This window comes from Phyllobates terribilis, unplaced genomic scaffold (assembly GCF_046119375.1).
Source record: "Phyllobates terribilis strain yellow unplaced genomic scaffold, ASM4611937v1 Scaffold_4__5_contigs__length_816908805, whole genome shotgun sequence".
In the NCBI taxonomy this organism is placed as follows: domain Eukaryota; kingdom Metazoa; phylum Chordata; class Amphibia; order Anura; family Dendrobatidae; genus Phyllobates; species Phyllobates terribilis.
The window spans coordinates 3,122,890-3,149,574 of NW_027362764.1; the positions used below are offsets into that span (position 1 = coordinate 3,122,890).

Below are 26,685 nucleotides of genomic sequence, written 5' to 3' on the forward strand. Positions count from 1 at the left end.
TTTTGCTTTTTTTTTTGCCCACTTTTGGCTTCGACTGGAATGTCTTGTTTGCTCAAATAGGCATTTTCCATAGTATTCTAGTAAATGCCTTTATGTACATAACCCCTACGTAGAATTTGGCTCTCAACATATCCAATGCAAAAAACTTGTAGGAAAATTTCACTGTAACTTCTTAATGTCCCCAGTAAATATAGTCATTACCCTACATCAGATTTCTGAAAAACTGTATTTAGCATTTTTTTTTTTTTTGTGTAAATGTATTAACATTTCTAGGAAATCTGAACTGCAATCGCTATGAGCGCGTTCCCATTCTAAACATGGGTCGTTCTACACTCTTGGCTAGTGGTCTTGTGATACAGTAAATAAGGCCAATGTTTTCTAATTATGAAAACCCCCAGTCCAGTTATGGAGTTTTTTTAAAAAAAAAATAAATAAATTTGCTTTATTCACTCTCCTCGGGGGCGGGTGCAGAGTCTCTGCCGCTGCTCCCAGTGTCGATTATTGTCTGCAGTGTTGACAAGCGCTGCAGCCAGTGAGTTCATCGCGACTTGTCCAGTCTACTTGTGCAGAGCCGCTGGGCTTATTTACCAGCTGCAACGCTATCAACGTGACCCCGTTAAAAGACACCAGAAGCCCCGACGGAGCCTCAACCCCGGACCCGAAAAGGGTGAGTAAAAGAACAATTATTTATTTTTTTTAAACAAACTGCAGCCCCGAAGAAAGGGGTTTGCAAAAAAAAAAGATAACCCCTGTAAGGGCAGGATGAACAGAAGCTTCTTTTGTATGTACAGGGAAAGGTGCTGCAGTACCTGGAGCTAATGTGTAGCAAAAAAACTACTTCACTCCCACCAATGTGCAGTCGACAGGGAATCTGTTAGTCCTTGTAAGCACCAGGTTTTACTACCTCTGCCATCAGGTCATGGCGGACTTACATTTAAAAGCACCAAAAATAGAAGACCTAACCACAGGATTGCTGCTGGTACTGACGGGAGAAGTGGGCAGACGTTCACATGACACATGCTTTGTGGTTATGTGATACTACACAAAATTGCACAACAGAAGAACTTTTGCAAGACTGCTGCATAATGTGAATACAGCCTTACGCTACCTTCACCTTGTTTTTTTTATAGTCACTACATGTGCCCCTAAGAGACATTGGTGTACATGGCGTCTGCACTTTGTCATAACCGGTCTCGGTCCATGACCAGCTCAGCAGGAACTTGAGATCCTCTTGGATGTGTGGAAGTTCGAGAAGCTGTAGTGGGGATAGGTAAAGCGATTTGCTTTCGGTACAGTGAAGTATTTACAATTTTACAGTTCTAAAACTAAACTTTTCCCTTTCTGGTTAAAACAGCCAGTGGTAAAAAGGCAGGTATCCTACAACGAACATGCCGATGTTCTACACAAGTTCCAGACTAAGGTCGGGGAAGCTTGAAATCTGAGACAACACATTGAAAATCTAATTTTCTATCATGTCTTTTACACATATAGAACCTGCCCCCCAAACCCGCAAAAAAAAGTCCTGTAACTACAAAAATTAAAAGGACAACAACATGTAACATCTTTAGGCTGCTCTATACTGTAACGACGTAGACCGTGCTACCGTCGTCTCCCTGTGTAGTGTACAATATGGTCGGAGCATCATCCTCTCCCTTTCCTGGAAGAACTTCGTTAGAGTTTTTGGAGGCAGATTGTCCAGCATGGCCGCCTGCTGGGGCGCCTGTCGGCCTGTGAACGGCTTGATGGGAAGTCAAGTTCTCGAGGGAATTAAACTTCTGATCACATTTGCTGCATTTAAACAGTCTTTCCAATACAACTGCTGGCTGCTGCTCACTGCTGGGCTGGGTGGACACCGTGCTCTGCTCGCCAATTTTTCTTAGAAACACTGTATTATGCTGACTAGCACCACCTAAAACAGTTGAAGCCGGAGTCTGGGCAGCCACCTGCAAAGTCCTATTGGCACCGACAGAAGCAATATTCGCGATGGGTGCTGCGACTGATCCAGAGTTGCCAATGCCCAAGTTGCCATTCAGTGTGAGGATGGTGGGATTGTTAATGCTCAAGGTTCCTTTACTATTAAAGTTATTGGCGTTGCCCGTCAGAGCAACAGGGGAATTATTGCCTATGTAAAGTCCATTTACAGGGGCAAGGTTGCTAAATGCCAGTTTTCCACCAACGACATTCCCATTTACGGTGACGACCGTTGCATTGCCAATGCCAGAGGAGACGTTATCCTTGGAAGGAACAGCAGATCCAGTCAGAATTAACCCAGAATTAGCATCTACGAAGAGTGGAATAGTTTGTCCGACAGGCGGATTTCCCGCAGCCGACACTGGCACGGCCTTGAGGGCTGCACCACCAACCTTTGGGAGGTTGGAGTTTTTTACACCGAGGGCACTGGTGATAGTGCCTGTTTGGTTAACATTGATGGCCACAGGTTTTGCTTGCCCAGGAGGCACAGAAAGTGTATTTGTTTGCCCAATTACTGGCGTGACGGCCACAGAGCTAAATTTAGGATTGACGGTTCTGGGAGCGTTAATGGCATTTGTTTGCACGAGTCTAGTGTTCTTATTAATGGTCATTCTATTGTTCTGTTTCATGCCAGAGATCTGGTTTTCTGCAATATTCAGAGGTGTTGCAAGCATGATTCCTGAACTACCGACCGAGACAGGGAAGGTCAGCATGATACTTTGGTTGCCGTTCACGGGGACAGACAATTGCTGGTTGCCAAGACTAGTACCCCCAGTGACAATAATCGGGGAGGGCTGCGGCACCTGAACTTTATTGACCAAAACTGTCCCACCCTGTTGAGCACTTTGAGTTTGGATGGTTTTATTGGTTGAGGAAGACGGACCAGCAGGAGGAGTTTCCCGGTTACTTATGGGATTGGTTGCTTGAAGTGTCACAGGTGCAGAAGTTTTGAGCTCAATATTTGAGCTACTGGCAGGAGAAGTGCGTGGCGGTGCCGCCATTCCTTCCCCATCTTTGTCATCAATTATTATTATTGGGTTGGAGTCCTTCTTTACTTCTATTGGCCCTCTGGGAGTCGGAGGGAAAAAAATGCCAGCACTTCGGACATTAGTGATAGTGATTGGTGGCGTCTGGCGCTTATTTTCTTTCACTTCAGGAGTGCCGGTACTACGAACGTTGCTGATGGTAATTGGTGGAGTTGGGGGCCTGATTTGTTTCATTTCAGGAGTGGCGGCACTGCAGACGTTACTGATGGTGATTGGTGGTGTCGGGCACTTATTTTCAGGCGTGGCTGCACTCCGAACATTACTGATGGTAATAGGTGGTGTTTGGCTCCTAATTTCAGGTGTCAGAGTTTTCTTAGGTGCCTGGCTTCCAACAATCAGCACAGGAAGACCCGGTTTAGCGGTTGGAGGCATAACACAAGCAGAACCTTGTTTATTCCCTGCGGATCGTGCCGTCGGAATGCGTTTTTCTTCCTCGCAGTCGACTATGATCACTGGTGGACTGGCTCTTTTTACAGGAAGCCCACTTTCTGAAGCGGTCTGGGAAGCAGGCCTTTTAGTGGCATGACTTTCATTTACTAGGACCTGCTGCATATCTTGAGCAAGAAAAGTGGAGGATGAGGGTAGAGAGTGTTTGGAAGCCTTGTCCCCTCCATCTGATGGCAAGGATGTTTTATTTACAGCCGCTTCCCCGGGTTTCAGTTGCCCAGTTGCTGAAGTCACTTGATGTACCCTGGTAATTTTGGTACCATGGATAGAAAAATGTAACTGTTGTTTTTGTTGTTGTTGTTGTTGCTGCTGCTGTTGCACGTTATTATAAGAAGGGATCAGGTTTCGGTCTCTGCTATTATCACTACTGGTCACCGTTTGGGGTAAAGGTCTATTCCTCTGGTCACCAACAGCACCCGGACTATTAATGGCTGCAAACACCGGCATTGTCTCAAGAGCGGCCAATGGGGACATAGACTGTGACTTCCTATGACTCCCGCTACTGTTTGCAGGCACCATTCCGTACTTCACACCCTGGTTAGCCCCATGAGGAGACGAAACTGCTGTGTGGTTTCCGTGGATGCCATTATTACCCACAGGGAACTCTGGCTTGTTAGGAAAAAAGTTTGGAGACTTTGCATCTCCAGGCCTTCGATATCCTGTATATGGTGAGGATACCGGCATCATCCCAGGATTCCCCTGAACATTTACTGGAGGGGCTCCGTGTCTGACCGGAGGGCGTACATTTGAGTAAGGTGAAGAATTTACTCCACCACTAAAGTATGGGTTGGGAGGAGAAGTGTATCGATGCCCCTGGGCTCCGTCAGTCGGCCCCGGCATAGGATGGTGCAACCTCCTTTGTTCCCAGTGAATGTTTATTCCACACTGATTATTGCAAAATGCTCCGCAGCTGGGACACGGGGACAAAGGATTCCTCCGATCATGGTACATTGCATCGCGCATATGAGTGAGATGGTTCCGATTTCTGTTCTCAAGATCTGAAATGATAAAATAAATTGTGACAATTAGGCTCTGCTTTACTGCATGTACACACTGTATGCAGGTGCTGCTATCTATCTATATAGTCAGGACTGGGACTGAAATTCGGCTTTTTGGATCTGAGTGCACACAGGCCCACTAGTGAGGTTAAAGCACCACTCCAGCATTTTTTTTTATTTATCTTTTTTGCGCTGGAGTGGTTCTACTGTAGTATTATACTTAGCGTCAATATCATCTGATACATCAACATGATAAATATACAAGATGCCAAAAAAAATGGCTAGATAACTAAAACACTCCAAAGTAGATATATATCCTATAAGAGACATGGAATCATACGTCCGTGATAGTAAAAAAATATATATATTCAAATTTTATTAAATACAAGTCAAAACAAATCACATAATTATAAATCATAAAAAAAAAAGTCATAAAAGAGAAAAAAGATACAGGTGTTGGAAACTACTGGGCCACTATAGTCCGACGGGCATGGGGGATGTATAGCCAAATGGTATAGAAAATACCCTGCATTAGATTATCAACAACCCACAACCCACTGATATCAAGAGGACATGGTCAAAATCCTATATCAAAAGACAATACCGTCATGTATTTAGTCAAAACCAAGCCGACTTACAGGCAAATAAAGTGCGTGTGCCTAAATTCTATATCTAGAAAAAAAATCCAGATCGGGCAAGTAAATAAACATCACATGATTGTCAAATGTGCACCTAAAAAAGGAAAGGTATGCATCAGCACACATACAGTTAATCATATGACACAGCACCTTAGTATCAGGAACTGCAGCACCATGGGACACATCACCTGCAATGAATGTCCTGGGTATATAAAAGCCATTTACAGAAAATGCAAGGTTTAACCTTTTCACTGCCTACCGAAACACATTGTTTTCTCGGTCAGCTATAAGAAGGCAATGAAAGTGTTAACCTCCCCTCTCTTGAGCAAATATATTTTATTACCACAAAACTGTAATAAAGGGCTGTTTGAAGATGTGCTGCTCTCTCTGTCACTCAAGTATTTTTATTGTCCCATTTCACTGTGCAATATATCCCCAAAGACCAAATAAAAGCCCTGTACTGACCCACTGGGATGTGGGAGGGCTGGTCCTCCGTATTCCCAGCATACCGCAGCATAGGCGGGAACTGCCGCCTGCTCCTGACTACTTGGAAGCTGCCGGTCTCAGCTCTCGCTGGGCTTGCTGTGCACAGTTAGCAGTGATGCGGACTGACAGTGTCAGTGTGGGTGCTGGTGTTTCCTTCCTCCTTCAAAATCACGAACGTGAAAAGGAAGGAAAGGACATCACACAGGAGAGCGGGTGGGAGGTCGGACACAGTGCTAGAGCTCATCCTTGCGCAGAGGAGGGATCTTAATATTAAATCATTGCAGGGTATAGTGGAGGGCTTTTCTAGGGCGATTAAAAGGCCCACTTACTGTACCAGCCCATCTGCCATTTGCCAGAATTGCCAGATGGCCAGTCCGGCCCCTGCATGTAGTAGAGTCCTGTCTGCACTCATTCCATAACGTCCACTTCCCTCACTGCATAACTCTGACCTTTGTATTGCAGTCTTCAAGGGTTTTTTGGCCACCAAACTTGGAGAAAAAAACAAAAGAAAAAGTTGAATCATGTTCCTGTACAGTAGATGGAAAAGCTGAAATACTCATCATTTGGTTCGAGTACAGTAAACCACCAGCATGTCGCTATTCAGCTGGAGTTCAGCCTTCCAAACATGCCTATGTGAAAACTGTACTAAAATAATAAAAAATAACCAAAAACTGAATTCAGGGACTCCAGCAGCATCAGAGGCAGGCGCTCACCCAGCTGTGAACAGTGCACCTCGCGCTTGTGTCATCCACCAGGGAAGAGTCCGGGACTCCAGTCCAGCAGCATCAGACGCAGGCGCACCCCCAGCTGTGGACAGTGCACCTCGCGCTTGTGTCATCCACCAGGGAAGAGTCCGGGACTCCAGTCCAGCAGCATCAGACGCAGGCGCTCACCCAGCTGTGGACAGTGCACCTCGCGCTTGTGTCATCCACCAGGGAGGAGTCCGGGACTCCAGTCCAGCAGCATCAGACGCAGGCGCTCACCCAGCTGTGGACAGTGCACCTCGCGCTTGTGTCATCCACCAGGGAAGAGTCCGGGACTCCAGTCCAGCAGCATCAGACGCAGGCGCTCACCCAGCTGTGGACAGTGCACCTCGCGCTTGTGTCATCCACCAGGGAAGAGTCCGGGACTCCAGTCCAGCAGCATCAGACGCAGGCGCTCACCCAGCTGTGGACAGTGCACCTCGCGCTTGTGTCATCCACCAGGGAAGAGTCCGGGACTCCAGTCCAGCAGCATCAGACGCAGGCGCTCACCCAGCTGTGGACAGTGCACCTCGCGCTTGTGTCATCCACCAGGGAAGAGTCCGGGACTCCAGTCCAGCAGCATCAGACGCAGGCGCACCCCCAGCTGTGGACAGTGCACCTCGCGCTTGTGTCATCCACCAGGGAAGAGTCCGGGACTCCAGTCCAGCAGCATCAGGTAATAAAGATGTAGACAGCGCACCACTAAAGTATCACAGCCCATGCTAACCCGGCTCTTTTTTTGACAAGGGAACAGCAGAATATAAAAATAAACGTTGTATACTTACCTAGCGAGCACCTGATGCTCTTCTGTAGAGATGCATGTGTTTCATGATTCCTCTTCCAGAAGGGACAGAAATGTGAAAAACCACGGCCAATGATTGGCTGCAGTGGTCACATGTCTGAACGACCAGAACAGCTTGTACAGTAGGGAACTCAGGGAGCACCATGGGGAATGAGTGACTTTTTTAAATGTATTTTTAGTAGCATGCTGAGGCTTGTTGTAAAACAGTAAAAAAAAAAAAAAAAAAAAGTGGCAAAAACCCCTTTAAGAAATGAATCGGCACAGGATTTTGGACCAATATATAAAAATTTGTGTACAGGAACGGTCAGTCACGGCAAGGGTGACCCAGAATACATTGTGTCTGTACTGCCGCCCAGCAGAGCTATCTTTGTTTTTGGCCCTGCGTGGAGAGGTCAAATAGGTATGGATACAAGGCCGATTTATCACCAATCTTAGGTCTTGTTCTGCTCCGTAACACAACCTGTTTTTCAGGACACTAGGAATGTCAACCGATAACTAATGTAGCCCAGGTCCTGCAACAAAATCACACATATTCAAGCTTTCCTTCTAGCTGGACACTTACCGACATGACTAACGGGTGGCCCCATGGACATTTGCTCATAAGCAAAAACTGGATTTCCTGGCCTCTCAGGCACTGGATATGGGGGGCTGGGGTCGGTGGCATTTCTGTAGGTGGGACTTGGGTAGTGTGGAGACAGTGGAACCATTCCTGCATTTCCGTAAGCAGTCATCGGAGAGGTGGGATGAGACATTCCTTCACCCCTACTGGCAAATCCAGGTGATATTGGACTCCCATTGAAGTAAGCAGGTGGAGGGGTCACATATGGCTTCCCATGATTTCCGTCCATAGGAGATGCGGGATACATCCCCGTTGCATTCCACTGAAATCCCATTCTACACTGGTTATTGCAGTACATCCCGCAACGTATGCACTGAGCTGCGCCGCGCTCCTGTGACGAGGAGATCTCACTAGGAGCCATTGGAGTGGAGGCTTCTGGAGACTCCCGCTCCACCTTAATCACCGGCCCAGGATCTGTAGGTATGGAAATACGGGATTGATCAGATACATTGCTGTAATATAGGGCAGGCCATCATCTTAAAGCACCACTCAGGCGGTTTTTCTGTTGCAGCACTGCAGTGGTGTGACTAACATAAGTTCCCTGATCCTAGTATTGTATATACCAGCCGACGTCTTCAGCCGTCCCTGACACCGCTCCGGTCCTGATCCGTCATCTTGTGACCCGAAGCTCTCAATGCAAGTCCATGAGATGCTCGTTCCGGCCTCGATCTGTTTCTCATAGACTTACATTGAGTAGTGACTTCCTGATGGCCCAGCAAAGATCCAGCAGGTAAACCGAAGACGACGACCGGAGCGGCATGCATGCATACACATACATATATATATATATATATATATATATACATATCGGAGTGGTGCTTTAAAGATGGCCGCAGTAATTAAAGTTTACATCTCGACTGTAAAACAAAAATTATAAATGAGGAAACAAAATGGATAGAGCAGGTTTTAGAAATTTGATTAAAACAAAATCCCACCCCCCCAAAAAAATACAACAAGTTATCCACTATCTATAAAGGTAGGGGGAAACAAAATTGCTGCTCGCTTGAGGTCTTGATGCTGAAAGCCTCAGCAATCCTGAGATTGGGGCTCAGCTCGCCCTCCACTCATCGTCTATAGGATTGCTGAGTACGGCGCTCCGCTATTTTTCACACTCCCGTAGACAAGGATTAAAGCAGAGGTACCCATGTGCACCTTCACTCCATTTAGGACAGGGCTACAAAACCAGTTGAGATTCCAGTACTCCCGCTCTTAGGATCGCTGGGGGTCTGACCGCTGGGACCCTCAACAATTAGCAAGTTATCTCCTACCTATAGGATAGGGAATAAAGCTACATTCTTCTGTACATATGGGGCAGTATTATAGTAGTTATATTCTTGTACATAGGGGGCAGTATTATAGTAGTTATATTCTTGTACATGGGGGCAGTATTATAGTAGTTATATTCTTGTACATGGGAGCAGTATTATAGTAGTTATAATCTTGTACATAGTGGCAGTATTATAGTAGTTATATTCTTGTACATAGGGGCAGTATTATAGTAGTTATATTCTTGTACATGGGAGCAGTATTATAGTAGTTATATTCTTGTACATAGGGGGCAGTATTATAGTAGTTATATTCTTGTATATAGGGGGCAGTATTATAGTAATTATATTCTTGTATATAGGGGGCAGTATTATAGTAGTTATATTCTTGTACATAGGAGCAGTATTATAGTAGTTATAATCTTGTACATAGGAGCAGTATTATAGTAGTTATATTCTTGTATATAGGGGGCAGTATTATAGTAGTTATATTCTTGTACATAGGAGCAGTATTATAGTAGTTATAATCTTGTACATAGGGGCAGTATTACAGTAGTTATATTCTTGTACATAGGGGCAGTATTATAGTAGTTATATTCTTGTACATAGGAGCAGTATTATAGTAGTTATAATCTTGTACATAGGAGCAGTATTATAGTAGTTATAATCTTGTACATAGGGGGCAGTATTATAGTAGTTATAATCTTGTACATAGGGGGCAGTATTATAGTAGTTATATTCTTGTACATAGGGGGCAGTATTATAGTAGTTATATTCTTGTACATAGGGGGCAGTATTATAGTAGTTATATTCTTGTACATAGTGGCAGTATTATAGTAGTTATATTCTTGTACATAGGGGCAGTATTATATTAGTTATATTCTTGTACATAGGGGCAGTATTATAGTAGCTATATTCTTGTACACAGGGCGCAGTATTATAGTAGTTATAATCTTGTACATAGTGGCAGTATTATAGTAGTTATATTTTTGTATATAGGGGCAGTATTATAGTAGTTATATTCTTGTACATAGGGAGCAGTATTATAGTAGTTATATTCTTGTATATAGGGGGCAGTATTATAGTAATTATATTCTTGTATATAGGGGGCAGTATTATAGTAGTTATATTCTTGTACATAGGGGCAGTATTACAGTAGTTATAATCTTGTACATAGTGGCAGTATTATAGTAGTTATATTCTTGTACATAGGGGCAGTATTATATTAGTTATATTCTTGTACATAGGGGCAGTATTATAGTAGCTATATTCTTGTACACAGGGCGCAGTATTATAGTAGTTATAATCTTGTACATAGTGGCAGTATTATAGTAGTTATATTTTTGTATATAGGGGCAGTATTATAGTAGTTATATTCTTGTACATAGGGAGCAGTATTATAGTAGTTATATTCTTGTACACAGGGCGCAGTATTATAGTAGTTATAATCTTGTACATCGTGGCAGTATTATAGTAGTTATATTCTTGTACACAGGAGGCAATTAGGCGTTGATAAAGCCCCTGTTTCTACACTGACATTTTAGTACCTTAGAAATTATTCCAGTTTCATTTGCTTATTAACTATTAGGAAATATAATAAAGACACTGCGGGCACCTTTGCTGCCATCTGGGGTGCCCTGTGGCTGCGGTTCTTGCTGTTTTGACTTCTTGCTGGCATCAACGCATGGTTCTTCTCCCCGTTCAATACGGGACACAATGTCTGGTTTTGGGATGCGATATCCTGTAAAACAATGGACTACATAAGAAAACTAACTTACACAACAATATCACCAATTTGGTTCAATGAACTTGCGCTGATGATTTGCAACACTTGTACGTTTCGAGAATCTACCAATATGGAAAAAACAATCTTCAGCCGATCAGCTATTCTTCAGAATCAGACCCAGATTACATTACATATATTATAGGAGCCTTAGATCATCCCCATCCATGTAACTTGTGGTAGTGTGTCCTTGGTCTCGGCAGATGTCACCCAATCCCCTAACAGCATTATAATTCGGGTGCAGCCTACACAAATCTAAATCTAATTGGTGCAGGGGCTTTTGAAGAGAAGAACATCAGCCATTTTTAAGTTTTTTTTTAAGCTTCCTGGGGCAAATCCTGCTGCCTCTGTGGTTATGGAAATAGAAATGACCTTAATTTGGTGCAGATTTGTTTAGATGGAAATATACAGGTTTTAGCTTTGCGTTCAATTACCTGGGATGAAACAGACTCCTCCTAAAAAGCAAATCACAGGTCTAGTGAAGGACAAGGAACACACAGGGTTATTATAGGTCGGGAAATAGCGACCAGCCGCTCCTAATGCTCGTCCACAGACGGAGAGGATTCAAGAGAGATTTTATCCCGTTTGCAACCCCCATGTACCAGCGATTGCTCATCAAAACATGAACTTGGTTATTGGGGAAGCAGCACTGATAATAGAGGAGATTTTATCAAGCAGCAGAAAGTGTCAAAGATGCAAAGAAAACTGGCTGCAAACTGTTTGGTGTCCGAGGCGTCCTCGCAAGTTTTCGCTGCATCAGTAGCCACTAGAGATGAGCCTGTTTGTTCGAGATTAAATCAATTTACCCAAAATTTTACAAAAAAAAAAAAAATTCTCCTAAATCCTATTTTTTGTGACTCTTTTTGTGTGGTGGCAGCCGTTTTGCACTGGGAACACATTCGATGCGAGTGAACTGCAGAATTTGTCGATTTGTTCATCACTAGTAGCCAACATCTATAGGACTCTTGTATATAAAAAGGGGATATTCCCGTTACAAGTTGGCAGCCAACCACCGCCATCCTTACCCAATGCCAGCATCGTTTCATAGATTTCCTTGATGAGCTCCTTGTATATTTTCTTCTGAAACTCCTCCAGGTTCTGCCATTGCTCTTCCGAGAAGTAAACTGCGGCGTCATCAAAGGTCACCTGCGAGGAAGAGAGAAAAGGTTCGCAGATTCATCACAAGTATCATAGGCCATGTGGACATATCCCAGCACAAAATGACTTAAATTGTAAGAACTAGTCAAATGTGCTGAGACTTGTAGTTCCTAACATCTCCTCCAGGCAGCGCTGAAGGTGCGAAGCTTCAGTCCAGAGACAGATTTATTTCTCTTCTCTCTCATACACGCGCTCACAGTGAATAATTACACGGCAATTAGCGATCTTTACACGCACGGCTATTAAGCTCTCAAAGAAGCAATTAGTGGAAAATAATTAGCAAATAAAAGAGAAATATTTAATGTGTGGAGTGTAAATGATTCGCACCACAAAGTGTAATACACCGCGCGGGGACTCTCCAGGTAACGAGAGCAAACGCGACCTGACAGCGAAATCATCACTGCAACTCCCAACATCCTCAATGCCAGAGAGCAGGAAACATGCAGAGGATCCCATGTGATAGTCTGTGCACCATACCGCAAGGTCTCTCAGCTGCCTGTCACTAATTGGAAATATTGTTAAACCCTCTGATCCTGCTACAATGACTGATCGCCCACCAGCAGTGCGGCACTCGGGAATGTCCAAAAGCCCCCCTATACAATGTATAGAGCGATGGTGTTCGCAGGGGATCATCACACAATTCAAACCATTTGGGAACAGTCAGGCCCCAAAAATATGCAACCTTTCACTTATTTGGAGGCAGGCGATGGGTTGTTATTCTGGTCCAACCGTATACAATTGCTTGGCTACCCAAGAGCTCGTTCTGACAGTCCAATGAGAGGACTTGTACCTCTTCGGCTACAGTCACACTATCAGTATTTGGTCAGTATTTTTAAGCCAAAACCAGGTGAGGAACAAATCAGAGAAAAAAAAGTATATTATAAGCATGTGCACCACCTCTGCATTTTTGGCCCACTCCTGGTTTTGGCTTACAAATACTGGTGTAAAATACTGATAGTGTGACCAGTAGCCGTATCTGTATTTTCTGAGCTCCTCTCAGCTGATTTATGACCACAGACACATTCAAGTTGAAACAAAGCCTGTAAAAGCAAAACATTTCATGAAACCCAATTGCAATAATGATTTTCAGTCCCAAAATGTACTTAAAAAGGTAAATAATTAAAAACAAACAGAAAAAAAAAACTTTAAGCAGCCCCTTAAAATGGGTAATTTCCAAAAAAAAACAAAAACCCTGAGTTAACCCCCAACTAATAAATAACGAAACTTTAATTGCAAGTTTATTAAAGATCATCCATGGGGCGGTAATATTGGAAACACACCCTTCTTGTATGGACAATGCAGCAGGGTGTGTGCACTTTATGGCAGCTGCAAACAATAGGAGTTATTGGACAGATATGTCCAGGGGTAGACTGAGTACAGCCCCAAAGTCCTGGGAGTGACAGGCGAGCGGCATACAGGGCCTTATCTGTGTGTACAGCAGTCTAATCTCCATCTCCACCAGAGCAGAAGAGCTGTCATCCATCATTAACCCCTTGACAGCACATAATTTAGAGCTTTTATGCATTTAATTTTTACCTATATACAGTAATTGCTCATTTTTTTTCTATTTTGTGATAAACAGTGAGAAAATGTAATTTTTACTGATATGTTCTATTAATTTGCACCAACAAAAATATACCGTATATTTTTGTGCATTTTCTACCATTTATGCTGCTGATGTAGTCACGTAAGGAATTGATTGGCAGCAGGGATAAGGCTCCGCAGAGGGTTAATATGCTTTATTCAATAGTACTAGTGTCCGAATTTATTATTTTAGAGATGCGGATACAATCCAAAAATAATAAAAAAAAAAGTCAGCACAAATCAGGAAAAATTTTGAATCTTGATTTAAGGCTACCTCCTCTGAATACTGTTTTTATTTATTTTTTTCTTAAGACGACCCGAAGTTGAGCTGATGTTTAAATCAGGTTTTTCTATTACATTTATGTTTTAAAAATGTTGTGCAGTTTTCTTTTCATATTACAATCTATTAAAAAAAAAAAAAAAAGTAAATATTGTAATTGTCACAAAGGCCACTGAGGCTATTATAGCTTTCTACTTCCTGTCATTTCAGGAAGTTTTCAGCAAGCTCCTTATCAGCAGAGGCAGGAGTACAAAAACTTGCAATTCTCACACCGGCCTTCGGGACTAATATTAAGACTCCTGCATCTAGCTCCACACAAGGACATTAGCTGTGACAGTTTGGCTCAGACCCTATTTGTTACTTATGTGGCATGCTCTAATCTAAATTAACAATCATCCTGAAGGGAGGAGGAGGAGGTGAGCTGTGACATCTGTTGTGAACAGTGGATCCTATGTTATCTGCAATATACAGAGGCATTACGATTCATTGTATTCCTGTCCATGATGATAATGAGACTGATGAAGTCATCTGGACAGAAAAAGTTTACAATTAAGCCTAGTGCTCAGTGTGAAAATTACAAGGATATTTTTTAATATGGATATTGATATGGAATATTTAAAAATATATAAATCAGATGTCACAACTAATGCCCCCCCCCCCTCTATTTATAGTTGAAACACTTTGTGGTCAAGGAAGGATGTTCTAGAAGTTCAACATGTGGCACTTAACAAGTGGCATGTGCAAGACGTTGAAAATTTACCATCTTCTCCTGTCCATGAAAATTTCAAGCTCTGAGTGCAACAATATAAAGACAAGCTTCGACATCATCGGCCAAGATGACCAAACCCAAAAAGACGCCAGGTGAGCCAGAACAGGTCCAGCACATAGTGGCAGCTCTATTATCTGGTAATGCAGTATGGCATCCATCATTTGAAAGACCAGTCGCCATCCATGGTGCCGCACTCATGAAGGCTTCCTAATTGGTGAAAGTGGTTAATTCTGAATTTTTTCGTGCAGCTTGCGGCTGTCAGAGCATGGTAGGAGTAGTATCATAAGGCTGTGTGCACACTGTGCGTTTTTTTTTTCAGCGCAGAAATGTGCCAAAAACACTAGGGAATCCTTGTACCAGTTAATGCAATGACAATCCTGAAGTGCTGTGCACATGATCAGGAATTTTCCTGACCGGATTGTCACTGCGTTTAAATCTGCAGCATTTCAATTCTTAATGAGTTTTTTTCCAGGATCCATGGCCCCTTCCCTGGCTATTAATATCAGCCTGCCGCTGTCTGCCTAGCCTTTGCTGATTAGATTTTACAGGGGGACCCTACATCAATTCTTTTCTCGGGTCCCCCTGTAATCTAGCCAGTAAAGGCTAAGCAAACAGCTGTGGGCTGTTAATAGCCAGGGAACATCTTTGGCTAATGGCCCCTTCCCCTGCTAGAAATATCAGTCCCCAGTGTTTGGCTTTCCCTCTGCTGGTTATGAAAATAACGCAGTAGCCCACACCATTTTTTTAAATTTTAGGCTATATGCCCACAATTTGGACGTAGCAGTGCTTTGGACGAAGCGTATTTTTGCTGTGTCTAAAACACTGCGTTCTATTGACCACAGGTAAATCTGCATGTGTTCACTGAACCATGTGGATTTACCGCATTCAATACAGTCTAGGGGTCAATTTTCTGTTGCAGAGACTAGCGACTCCGCAAGAGAAATTGACATGCTGCGGTCCTGAAAGACGCGTCGCATGTCAGTGTCCGCGGGTTATCTGCAGCATCTCCGCTGCAGATTTTAACTGATTGAAATGTTGTTACATGCGGTGGATCTGCATGTACTGATAAAACAAGTGCGGCATTATGAGTAATGGGATTAGGGATAATGGGATTAGGTGTCGCTGACACCTAGCCCTATGTTTAGTAATGAAGAGGTGTCAGCCAGACACCCTCATTACTAAACCTGTAAGTAAAGAGTTAAATAAAAAAAACATACACAGAATAAAAACACTTTATTTGAAATAAAACAGACACATTCTTAAAGCATTTAAAATTAACCAATATACTCACCCAGGTCCGAGGGTAATCCAAGTGTTAAAGCGATGTCCCACATTTCTTTTTTTAAATATCTTTATTTAGCTTCAAAAAGCATTCACTGCTGTACAAAAACGCATAAATAAAAAAAAAAATTGTGGCAAAAAGCGCAGATTTGCCGCAGCGTTTTTGCTGTCAAAAGATGCAGAAATTTCTGCAATCAAATACTAGACATGCGCACATAGCCTAACAATAACTGAAGAGCCACAGGTTGGTGTACATTGTACAACCCCTGGCAAAAATTATGGAATCACCGGGCTCGGAGGATGTTCATTCAGTTGTTTAATGTTGTTGAAAAAAAAGCAGATCACAGACATGGCACAAACCTAAAGTCATTTCAAATGGCAACTTTAGGGCTTTAAGAAACACTAAAAGAAATCAAGATTAAAAATATGGGACCCAGTAAGGGTAAATTTTTTCAGACCAAGCAGAGGGAAAAAAATTATGGAATCACTCAATTCTGAGGAAAAAATTATTGAATCACCCCGTAAATTTTCATTTCCAAAATTAACACCTGCATCAAATTAGATCTGCTCGTTAGTCTGCATCTAAAAAAGGAGTGATCACACCTTGGAGAGCTGTTGCACCAAGTGGACTGACATGAATTATGGCACCAACACGAGAGATGTCAATTGAAACAAAGGAGAGGATTATCAAACTCTTAAAAGAAGGTAAATCATCACGCAACGTTGCAAAAGATGTTGGTTGTTCACAGTCAGCTGTGTCTAAAATCTGGACCAAATACAAACAACATGGGAAGGTTGTTAAAGGCAAACATACTGGTAGACCAAGGAAGACATCAAAGCATCAAGACCGGAAACTTAAAGCAATAGGTCTCCAAAAGAGGAAATGCACAACAAAACAAATGAGGAACGAATGGGAGGAAACTGGAGTCAATGTCTGTGACCGAACTGTAAGAAACCGCCTAAAGGAAATGGGATTTACATACAGAAAAGCTAAACATAAGCCATCATTAACACCCAAACAGAAAAAAACAAGGTTACAATGGGCTAAGGAAAAGCAATCGTGGACTGTGGATGACTGGATGAAAGTCATTCAGTGATGAATCGCGAATCAGCATTGGGCAAGGTGATGGTGCTGGAACTTTTGTTTGGTGCCGTTCCAATGAGATTTATAAAGATGACGGCATGAAGAGAACATGCAAATTCCCACAGTCATTGATGATATGGGGCTGCATGTCAGGTAAAGGCACTGGGGAGATGGCTGTCATTACATCTTCAAGAAATGCCCAAGTTTACATTGATATTTTGGACAGTTTTCTTATCCCATCAATTGAAAGGATGTTTGGGGATGATGACATTTTTCAAGATGATAATGCATCCTGCCATAGAGCAAAGACTGTAAAAACATTCCTTGAAAGAAGACCCATAAGGTCAATGTCATGGCCTGCAAATAGTCGTATCTCAATCCAATTGAAATTCTTTGGTGGAAGTTGAAGAAAATGGTCCATGACAAGGCTCCAACCTGCAAAGCTGATCTGGCAACATCAGAGAAAGTTGGAGCCAGATTGATGAAGAGTACTGTTTGTCACTCATTAGGTCCATGCCTCAGAGACTGCAAGCTGTTATTAAAGTCAGAGGTGGTGCAACAAAATACTAGTGATGTATTGGAGTGTTCTTTTGTGTGTTTATTTTTCATGATTCCATAATTTTTTCCTCAGAATTGAGTGATTCCATATTTTTTTCCCTCTGCTTGGTCTGAAAAAAAATACCCTTACTGAGTACCACATTTTTAATCTTGATTTCTTTTAGTGTTTCTTAAAGCCCTAAAGTTGCCATTTGAAATGACTTTAGTTTTGTGACATGTTCGTGATCGGCTTTTTTTCAAACAACATTAAACAACTGAATGAATATCCTCCGAGCCCGGTGATTCCAGAATTTTTGCCAGGGGTTGTATTAGATCCTCGTTGGTGGTTTCTTCAGGTCTGAACATTGAAAAGGAGGCAGCTCCTATCTAGGAAATTATCCAATTAGTAAACTGAAGAAGAACAGAAACAAAGTCAGTCTGGTAGAAACACAGGAAAAAAAAAAAAAAAAAAAAAAAAAAAATTGTAAAACTTTTCATTACAGTAATTAAGCCAAATTACATAAAACGAAGAAATCCTCAGAAAAAGTCTGGCGCCTTTAATTTGGAACCTTAGTTTTACTACATGGGAAAGGCTGAGCACCTCCCACAGGGTTCGGCAATTCAGGAAACCTTTAATTACCAATTTTATTATTGGGATGACATCATCACATTCTCAGTCACACCCTGAAGTGGAGACAGTCACTCTAATTAACCCCTTAATGACCTGTGATCTGTATATGTCACAGGTCCGATGTGCATACACAGTGGGTACGGAAAGTATTCAGACCCCTTTAAATTTTTCACTGTTTCATTGCAGCCATTTGGTAAATTCTAAAAAGTTCATTTTTTTCTCATTACAGTACACTCTGCACCCCATCTTCACTGAAAAAAAAACAAATGTAGAAACTTTTACAAATTTATTAAAAAAGAAAAACTGAAATATCACATGGTCATAAGTATTCAGACCCTTTGCTCAGTATTGAGTAGAAGCCCGCTTTTGAGCTAGTACAGCCATGAGTCTTCTTCAGAATGATGCAACAAGTTTGTCACACCTGGATTTGGGGATCCTCGGCCATTCTTCCTTGCAGATCCTCTCCAGTTCCGTCAGGTTGGATGGTGAACAGCCATTTTCAGGTCTCTCCAGAGATGCTCAATTGGGCTTAGGTCAGGGCTCTGGCTGGGCCAGTCAAGAATGGTCAGAGTTGTTCTGAAGCCGCTCCTTTGTTATTTTAGCTGTGTGCTTAGGGTCATTGTCTTGTTGGAAGGTGAACCTTCAGCCAAGTCTGAGGTCCAGAGCACTCTGGAAGAGGTTTTCATCCAGGATCTCTCAGTACTTGGCAAAATTCAGGTTTCCTTCAATTGCAACCAGTCGCCCTGTCCCTGAAGCTGAAAAATACCCCCATAGCATGATGCTGCTGCCACCATGTTTCATTGTAGGGATTGTGTTGCTCAGTGCCAGGTTTTCTCAATACATACCGCTTAGAATTATCACCAAAAAGTACTACTATCTTCGTCTCATCAGACCAGAGAATCTTATTTTTCATAGTCTGGGAGTCCTTCATATGTTTTTGAGCAAACTCTATGCGGGCTTTCCTATCTCTTGCACTGAGGAGAGGCTTCCGTTGGGCCACTCTGCCATAAAGGCCCGACTGGTGGAGGGCTGCAGTGATAGTTGACTTTGTGGAACTTTCTCCCATCTCACTACAGTAACTCTGGAGCTCAGCCACAGTGATCTTGTGGTTCTTCTTTACCTCTCTCACCAAGGCTCTTCTCCCACGATTGCTCAGTTTGGCTGGACGGCCAGGTCTAGGAAGACTTCTGGTGGTCCCAAACTTATTCCATTTAAGGATTATGGAGGCCACTGTGCTCTTAGGAACCTTGAGTAATGCAGACATTCTTTTGTAACCTTGGCCATATCTGTGCCTTGCCACAATTCTGTCTCTGAGCTCCTTGGGCAGTTCCTTTGAGCTCATGATTCTCATTTGGTCTGATATGCACTGTGAGCTGTGAGGTCTCATATAGACAGGTGTGTGCCTTTCCAAATCAAGTCCTATCAGTTTAATTAAACACAGCTGGACTCCAATGAAGGAGTAGAACCATCTCATGGAGGATCACAAGGAAATGGACAGCATGTGACTTAAATATGAGTGTCTGATCAAAGGGTCTGAATACTTATGACCATGTGATATTTCAGTTTTTCTTTTTTAAGAAATTTGCAAAAATTTCTACACTTCTGTTTTTTTAAGTCAAGATGGGGTGCGGAGTGTACTTTAATGAGAAAAAGAATGAACTTTTTAGAATTTACCAAATGGCTGCAATGAAACAAAAAGTGAAAAATTTAAAAGGGGTCTGAATACTTTCTGTACCCACTGTATGGAGCGGGCTCAGGAGCGTATAGAACAGGTTCTGGCTGTGGCATACAGCCGACACTTCCCGTAACAGCACGACCAGAGCCAGCTCCCATCACAGCTGTTTAACCATCTCTGACAACTGCATTTAAATGGCTTAAAACAGACCGGCCTCAGGAGCCAATCGTCCACTACTAGGTGACATAATTGTGGGGAGCTGATGAGCTACCATGGCAGCCGCGGAGTCAGCACTGTCTTTGCAATATTTTTAAGCCCAGACTGTGGCTGGGCTTCACAGGCAATTGCTATAGTTTTCTGCATAATAAAAATAGCAATGCCTTAAGGGGGCATATTACATCATATTTAAAAGACTAGTAAAGCACACACACACAAAAAAAAGGCCACATACACTTAGAATAGTTATTTTTTAGTTAGAAGTCACATAAAATATTTAAAAAAGATATAATAAATTGAACAAAACATTGTACATATAATCAAAAATTGGCACCAGGCAAAAAAGTAAGCCCTCACATAGCTCCAGAGATTAAAGTCTCAGAAAGTTCCAGGTCTCAGCAAATGGTGACACTGATTTTAAAATATTTAGTTTTTTAATTAATAAAATAAAACTACAAAAGTTTAGTATTGCTATAATCATACTGACTTGAACCAAAGTTGCGAAGTAATTTATTTGTGTGAAACAAGTAGTAAGCGAATGGTGCCATACAGGATTGCAAGAAAAAAAACCAAAAACCCTCATACAGTTATGTGGACAGAAAAATAAATGTTACGGCTCTCGGAAGAAGGGGAGAGAAAATAAAGAATTAACAACAAAAAATTATATGAAGGCGCAAAAATTAAAAATTGCTGCATCTTTACAAGGCTGAATAACTAGAGATTATATTTTACCAGGTGGCCTTGAAAAATGTTTTCACACAGGAGGTGCCATCTTCTCTCGTGTCTTGGTGTGGACTCTACAAGGTACCATTTGTTTGTTTGCAGATGTTCGGTTAAATTATCCAAATGTGTATTTTGCTCTCTCCGGCCACGACTATACGGTCCTTCTAATCTAAGGTATCAGAGCCTACAAAAACCCATCAACTTGGGCTCCTCGTTACTTTTCTTGAGCCAAAGGACACATCAATGTCAAGTACTTAGATTTATCAGGATTACTGTTGCAATAAATAGGTCCAATCAGTGTTAGGGTTTTGTTTTTCCTCGTAAATCGCATAGGGCTTGTGTTTTCCAGTTTGGTCTTCATGATTGAGTGATTTTCTGCATCGATCTCGTTAGAGGACTTATTCTCCCTTCCTGTTCGGACCATGGTGGTCTCTACAGAGCTGGGAATTTTGAGGTTTTGTACAGAATTAGAATCGGTCTCGTCCAAAGTTTAGGCTGATGTGGTCAATGATTTCCTTGGGAATTTTTTCCATCGGCTTAGCGTTTCTTGAGGGTCTTCCCCAATATTAAATAAGCACTCCCATCAAAGTTTTTGTCCACTTCAAATATTGCAATCATATTATATAGCACTGTGTACTTACAATTGCTCATTTTGCCTTTCTTCCCAGATAATTATAAACTAACTAGCTGAATCCTTCTAAACTCTATGCAGAAACAGGAGGGCAATTTTCCCTGTATGAGTCATTGCTAAAGTCCCTGGCAGGGCAGAGGGAGCAGCTGGTTTGTGGGTTGAAGAGGGGAATGATAAATGCAGGGACAAGAGACTTCCTGTTACATAATGCAGAGGGAAGAGTTATCTGGGTAGAAAGGTAAAATGAGCAATTGTAAGTACACAGTGCTGTCTAATATGGTAACTGCAATATACTAAGAAGATAGAAACTTTGGACTAGGGAAGGAGGAGTGCTTCTTTAATAAGATGTGCTGATTTGCATATCCCCTCCACATATCCCACGTTTTCATACCAGCCGCTGCAGAGGAAATATTGTCATGGCCATATCCTTCCAGTCTAATCAAGGAAATCCTGTTTGGGAAAAAAGTTAGAAACCTAACTAGCTAAATCCTCCTACATGGAGTCTTCTAATGATTTAGATCTTAAACTAATGGCCATTACTTAAAAAATAGAAAGTTATCACAACTTTGGGGAGAGTTTCCAGTAGAGTCAGAAAATGCATTATTTTCTGTGATGGCAAACATGGAGAAAATGTACCTAAATGGCACATAATACATATAATGCCACACTGTAAACGCCCTTTTTTTCTGAAAATAAATCTAATTTGCGGCAAAAAAATAAAAATGATGGCTCCATGCCCTACTCCTTTTTCTAATTGGTCAGTAGTGCCTAAAACATTTGCTAAATTTGGTGCAATTTCTCCCAATTTGTAAAGTTCCTCCAAGGTACATAACTTCCCAAAAAACCTCATGAATTCATGTAAGCCCAGAAGCATGCAAACTTGTAATTTCAGTGGTTGCAGTCTGATCTCCCGGTCTCCTTCGCCGCCTACAAGCCTTTATATTACAGCACAACTAGGTAACATAAAAGAGCGACGAGAATTGTAGCTCAGTGTTCGGATGGGATTCAAAAACCAAATAATAGCTTCACAGATAAGGGACCGTGAGGTCACCTAAAAAAGCAAATCATTTTATATACTCCGGATGTTTCTTTTGGCATAATCACTGCGTTGAGATGTTAAGTTAATGTTTACATTGTACCACCCGTCTCCACCCTTGTATAACGCACCGCCCTGCATCGAAATCACACGCCACACCTCTACATCACGGATGACAAACACGTCCATCCCTGATGCATCCAAGCCTCAGGATCACCATATCTAGACATCTTCGGTTTCCTCATAAACCACCAATCTCAGGATAGCTCACAGGTTGTGTCTGACATTGTAGCTTAGGTAATGGGACAGAGATGCCATACTACAAACAGCCCGTGGACAGATGTGGCACCATTTCTTTAAGAAAGCATCCATGTTTCCTAATGCGGTTCAGCGAGATACAAAAAAAAAAATGCAAAAAAAAAAAAGTTAAGAGTGGTCTGTTTTTGCAATGCAGCGGTAATTCAAGATTGATGGGGGATACGAATATTAGTGGCTGATTTATTTATTTTTTTTGCATGGAGTCAAAAATTCAAACTTTATTAAATGACCGTGCAAGAGAACAAGGAAGGCCAAGAATAATATTTTTTTTCTCTCTCGTAGTGATACTCAACCAACAGAGCTGCACATCCAAGGAAAGACAGCAAGTACCTGGGCAGAAAGCAGCGATCCAAAAGTAGAATTGTGAATACAGCTCCAACTGCCTGGAGAAGTTCCACATTATGCATTAAACGACCGCCGTGCGACACAAATTTAGCAATCAGTGGTCATTTAATAACTTAAAACAAGCAAACGACATAATATATGCACAGAACGATCAGTAACAGATGGTTCTGAGCACGTGATGCAATTTCAATTTCAGGCTATAATGGTTACACAGGATAATGTGCTGAAGAGAACAATTTCAGGCTATACTGGTTACACAGAATGATGTGCTGCCGAGAATGATAACCTTTTTGGCTCACAAAAAAGATGATTTCACCCAATGAATAAGTGCTTGGCTTGTGCGTCGGCTTATCGGAGCAGCCCATTTACACTACGCGATTATCGGAACATCAGTGCTCTCAGGAACCATAATTGTCCAGTATAACTGCACATCAATAACTTAGCATCATACAAAATATGACAAAAAAAAAAACCCTCTTGTAAGTAGATTTACACAGACAAGACAGATTTACTGGCCAAATGAACGACTATACCATAAAACAGCCAGTCGATTTGCAATTGTTTAAAAGGCCTTGTTACTTTGGCTCATGCAAATTTCAGGGAGGTAAAGGACCCATCATTCAGTGCTTGGCCGTCTAGTTACATCTTAGGTGTCATGTCATAAAGTGTCTGTTCTACATCACAGCAAACAGCAAATTCTCATAAGTTACTTTTAGCTTTTTTTTTCAGAAAGAAAGCTACAAAATCGGCTGCACAGACAGCTCCATAATAATATTCTAGCTTCTCACAGCCACCACTAGGGGGAGCTCACTGTACACAGGCTATACAATTACTCCATATTAATATCTGGTGAGCTCCCCCTAGTGGTGGTTGCAGGAACATCAAGTTATCATGTAACTGAATGTGGGTGGATTTGGAGATCTGTGCTGGAAAAATAGAGCTCAGACCTCTACAAAAGCAAAAATAACTGAAGGAGAATGTCAGTGATTTTGCATTGCTGATACGGTGAGTTTTGTAATAAATGAAAAGGGATTTATTTTCGTTTTTCTTTGTAATCTGGAAATCCTCAGGCAGAATATAATAGTCTAGACTCCATCGCCTGTCTCATCAGAGGCTGCAGTGCAGTGCTTCCTCCATTCTTTACACTGCAGCTCTACTCCAGTGGGGCACAGCATGGATATACAGTCTACTGTAAAGTGCAGTAGTCTGAAATCCACCTTCTGCTTTAGTAAAGGCTCTAACTGCTGATGCTCCTCCATGCTTTACACTGCAATTCTTTGTTGTTTTTTTTAGATTGGTTGCTGTTGTCAGTACAAGATCATCAGGGAGTCAGAACATGGATAGCTGAATATATTACAGTGAGGACAGACCCTCAAATCACAAGACAAGAGAGAGAAAGGTCCACAATTTTGGACCAATACATTGCCACATGGGCTATTAAACTATATCACTTTATTCTATTTTGTGTGCTGCCTCCATATTTTTGCTGGATATTTAAAGGACTGGTATGTAACTGGGGGGCTTTTTGCACCTAAACATCTCATTATTTGTGCCGTTTCCTAAAAAATAGATTTTTTTTTTTTTTTTTTTTTACACAGACATATGGGGTCCGTGGTGTGTGTGTAGTCCTGTGTGAGTAGGGGATACTGTATGGGGGGGGGGGGGGGGAGAGCAGTATGAAGGATGACCCTGTATGGGGGGGGGGGGGATCCTGTATACAAAGGAGGGTGTACTCAATGGGGGGCCCCAGTATGCAGGGAGGGGGGTGGTTTCTATATGAGGGTGTCCTGTGGGGGGACGGATCGTGTATGCGGGGGAGGGTGTCCTGAATGGGTGGGCCCTGTATGCAAGGGGATGTCCTGTATGGGGACCTGGGGATTTGATAGAGCAGTACCAGCAGTGCATACAGGACATCCCTATAGATCCTATAGTGTAGATGTGGGGGAGGTCCTCTATGTGGGTGTCCTGTACGCAGGGGGTCCTGAGGATTTGATAGAGCAGCACCATATATATACAGGACATCCCTATAGTATAGATGTGGAGGAGGTCCTCTATGCAGGGGTCCTGGGGATTTAATAGAGCAGAACCATATATATACACAGGACATCCCTATTGATCTATAGGATAGATGTGGAGGAGTTCCTCTATGCGGGGGTTCTGTATGGGGGTCTTGGGGATTTGATAGCGGCGACCTGCGCAGCACCAGCTGTGTATACTGGACGTCCCTATAGATTCTATAGTATAGATGTGGGGGAGGTCCTCTATGCGAGGGGTCCTGTATGGGGGTCCTGGGGATTTGATAGAGGTGACCTGAGCAGCACCAGCTGTGTATACTGGACATCCCTATAGATCCTATAGTATAGATGTGTGTGTGGGGGGGTCCTCTATGCGGGGGTCCTGGGGATTTGATAGCGGCGACCTGCGCTGCACCAGCTGTGTATACTGGACGTCCCTATAGATCCTATAGTATAGATGTGGAGGAGTTCCTCTATGCGGGGGTCCTGTATGGGGGTCCTGGGGATTTGATAGCGGCGACCTGCGCTGCACCAGCTGTGTATACTGGACGTCCCTATAGATCCTACAGTATAGATGTGGGGGAGGTCCTCTATGCGGGGGTCCTGGGGATTTGATAGCGGCGACCTGCGCTGCACCAGCTGTGTATACTGGACGTCCCTATAGATCCTACAGTATAGATGTGGGGGAGGTCCTCTATGCGGGGGTCCTGGGGATTTGATAGAGGCGACCTGCGCTGCACCAGCTGTGTATACTGGATGTTCCTATAGATCCTATAGTATAGATGTGGAGGAATTCCTCTATGCGGGGGTCCTGGGGATTTGATAGCGGCGACCTGCACTGCACCAGCTGTGTATACTGGAAGTCCCTATAGATCCTACAGTATAGATGTGGGGGAGGTCCTCTATGCGGGGGTCCTGTATGGGGGTCCTGGGGATTTCATAGAGGCTGCACCAGCTGTGTATACTGGACGTCCCTATAGATCCTACAGTATAGATGTGGAGGAGTTCCTCTATGCGGGGGTCCTGTATGGGGGTCCTGGGGATTTCATAGAGGCTGCACCAGCTGTGTATACTGGACATCCCTATAGATCCTACAGCATAGATGTGGAGGAGTTCCTCTATGCGGGGGTCCTGTATGGGGGTCCTGGGGATTTGATAGAGGCTGCACCAGCTGTGCATACTGGACGTCCCTCTAGTATAGATGTGGGGGGCTGTACGTACCACACGGCATTATCCATCTATATGTAAATTTGGGGCCCTATAGATTGTACAGGGGAGAGGACTCAGTGGGGGCCCCTGCAGGACGCTCCGGGTACAGCGGCTCCATCCGCCGCCTCACACTGTACCTATCCCTCAGCTCCGTGTCCATGGCGGCTCCAATAGATAACATCACACGGAACAAAGCAGCGCCGCTCTCCTCACACCAGGACGCCGCGCACGGTCCTACCTGCGCCAGACTCTCCGAAATCAACGGGCGCTCCATATTGCGCCGTCGCCGGGCACCGACTACAGCCGAATAATGGGCGAGAACCGGAGGGAGGAGCGAACCGTGCCGAAGGAGGAGCCGCAATGGGGGAGGCGGGAAGAAGAGCAGGGCGGAGACA

General features: G+C 43.0%; 1 protein-coding gene across 2 annotated transcripts; it reads right to left on the reverse strand.

Moving 5' to 3' along the window:
• LOC141264760 (uncharacterized) lies at window positions 1-26,672 on the reverse strand. Of its 2 annotated transcripts, XM_073677046.1 has the most exons (5): window positions 26,529-26,672; window positions 11,824-11,944; window positions 10,631-10,756; window positions 7,694-8,164; window positions 1-4,462 (listed from the first exon to the last, which is right to left on the reverse strand). In XM_073677046.1, the coding sequence occupies exons 1-5, from the start codon at window positions 26,562-26,564 to the stop codon at window positions 1,575-1,577; spliced, it is 3,642 nt and encodes a 1,213-aa protein (XP_073533147.1). In that variant the 5' UTR covers window positions 26,565-26,672; the 3' UTR covers window positions 1-1,574. The 2 variants fall into 2 exon arrangements, with proteins under 2 accessions (XP_073533147.1, XP_073533148.1); XM_073677047.1 differs by lacking the exon at window positions 7,694-8,164.
• Window positions 26,673-26,685: the final 13 nt, after the last annotated feature.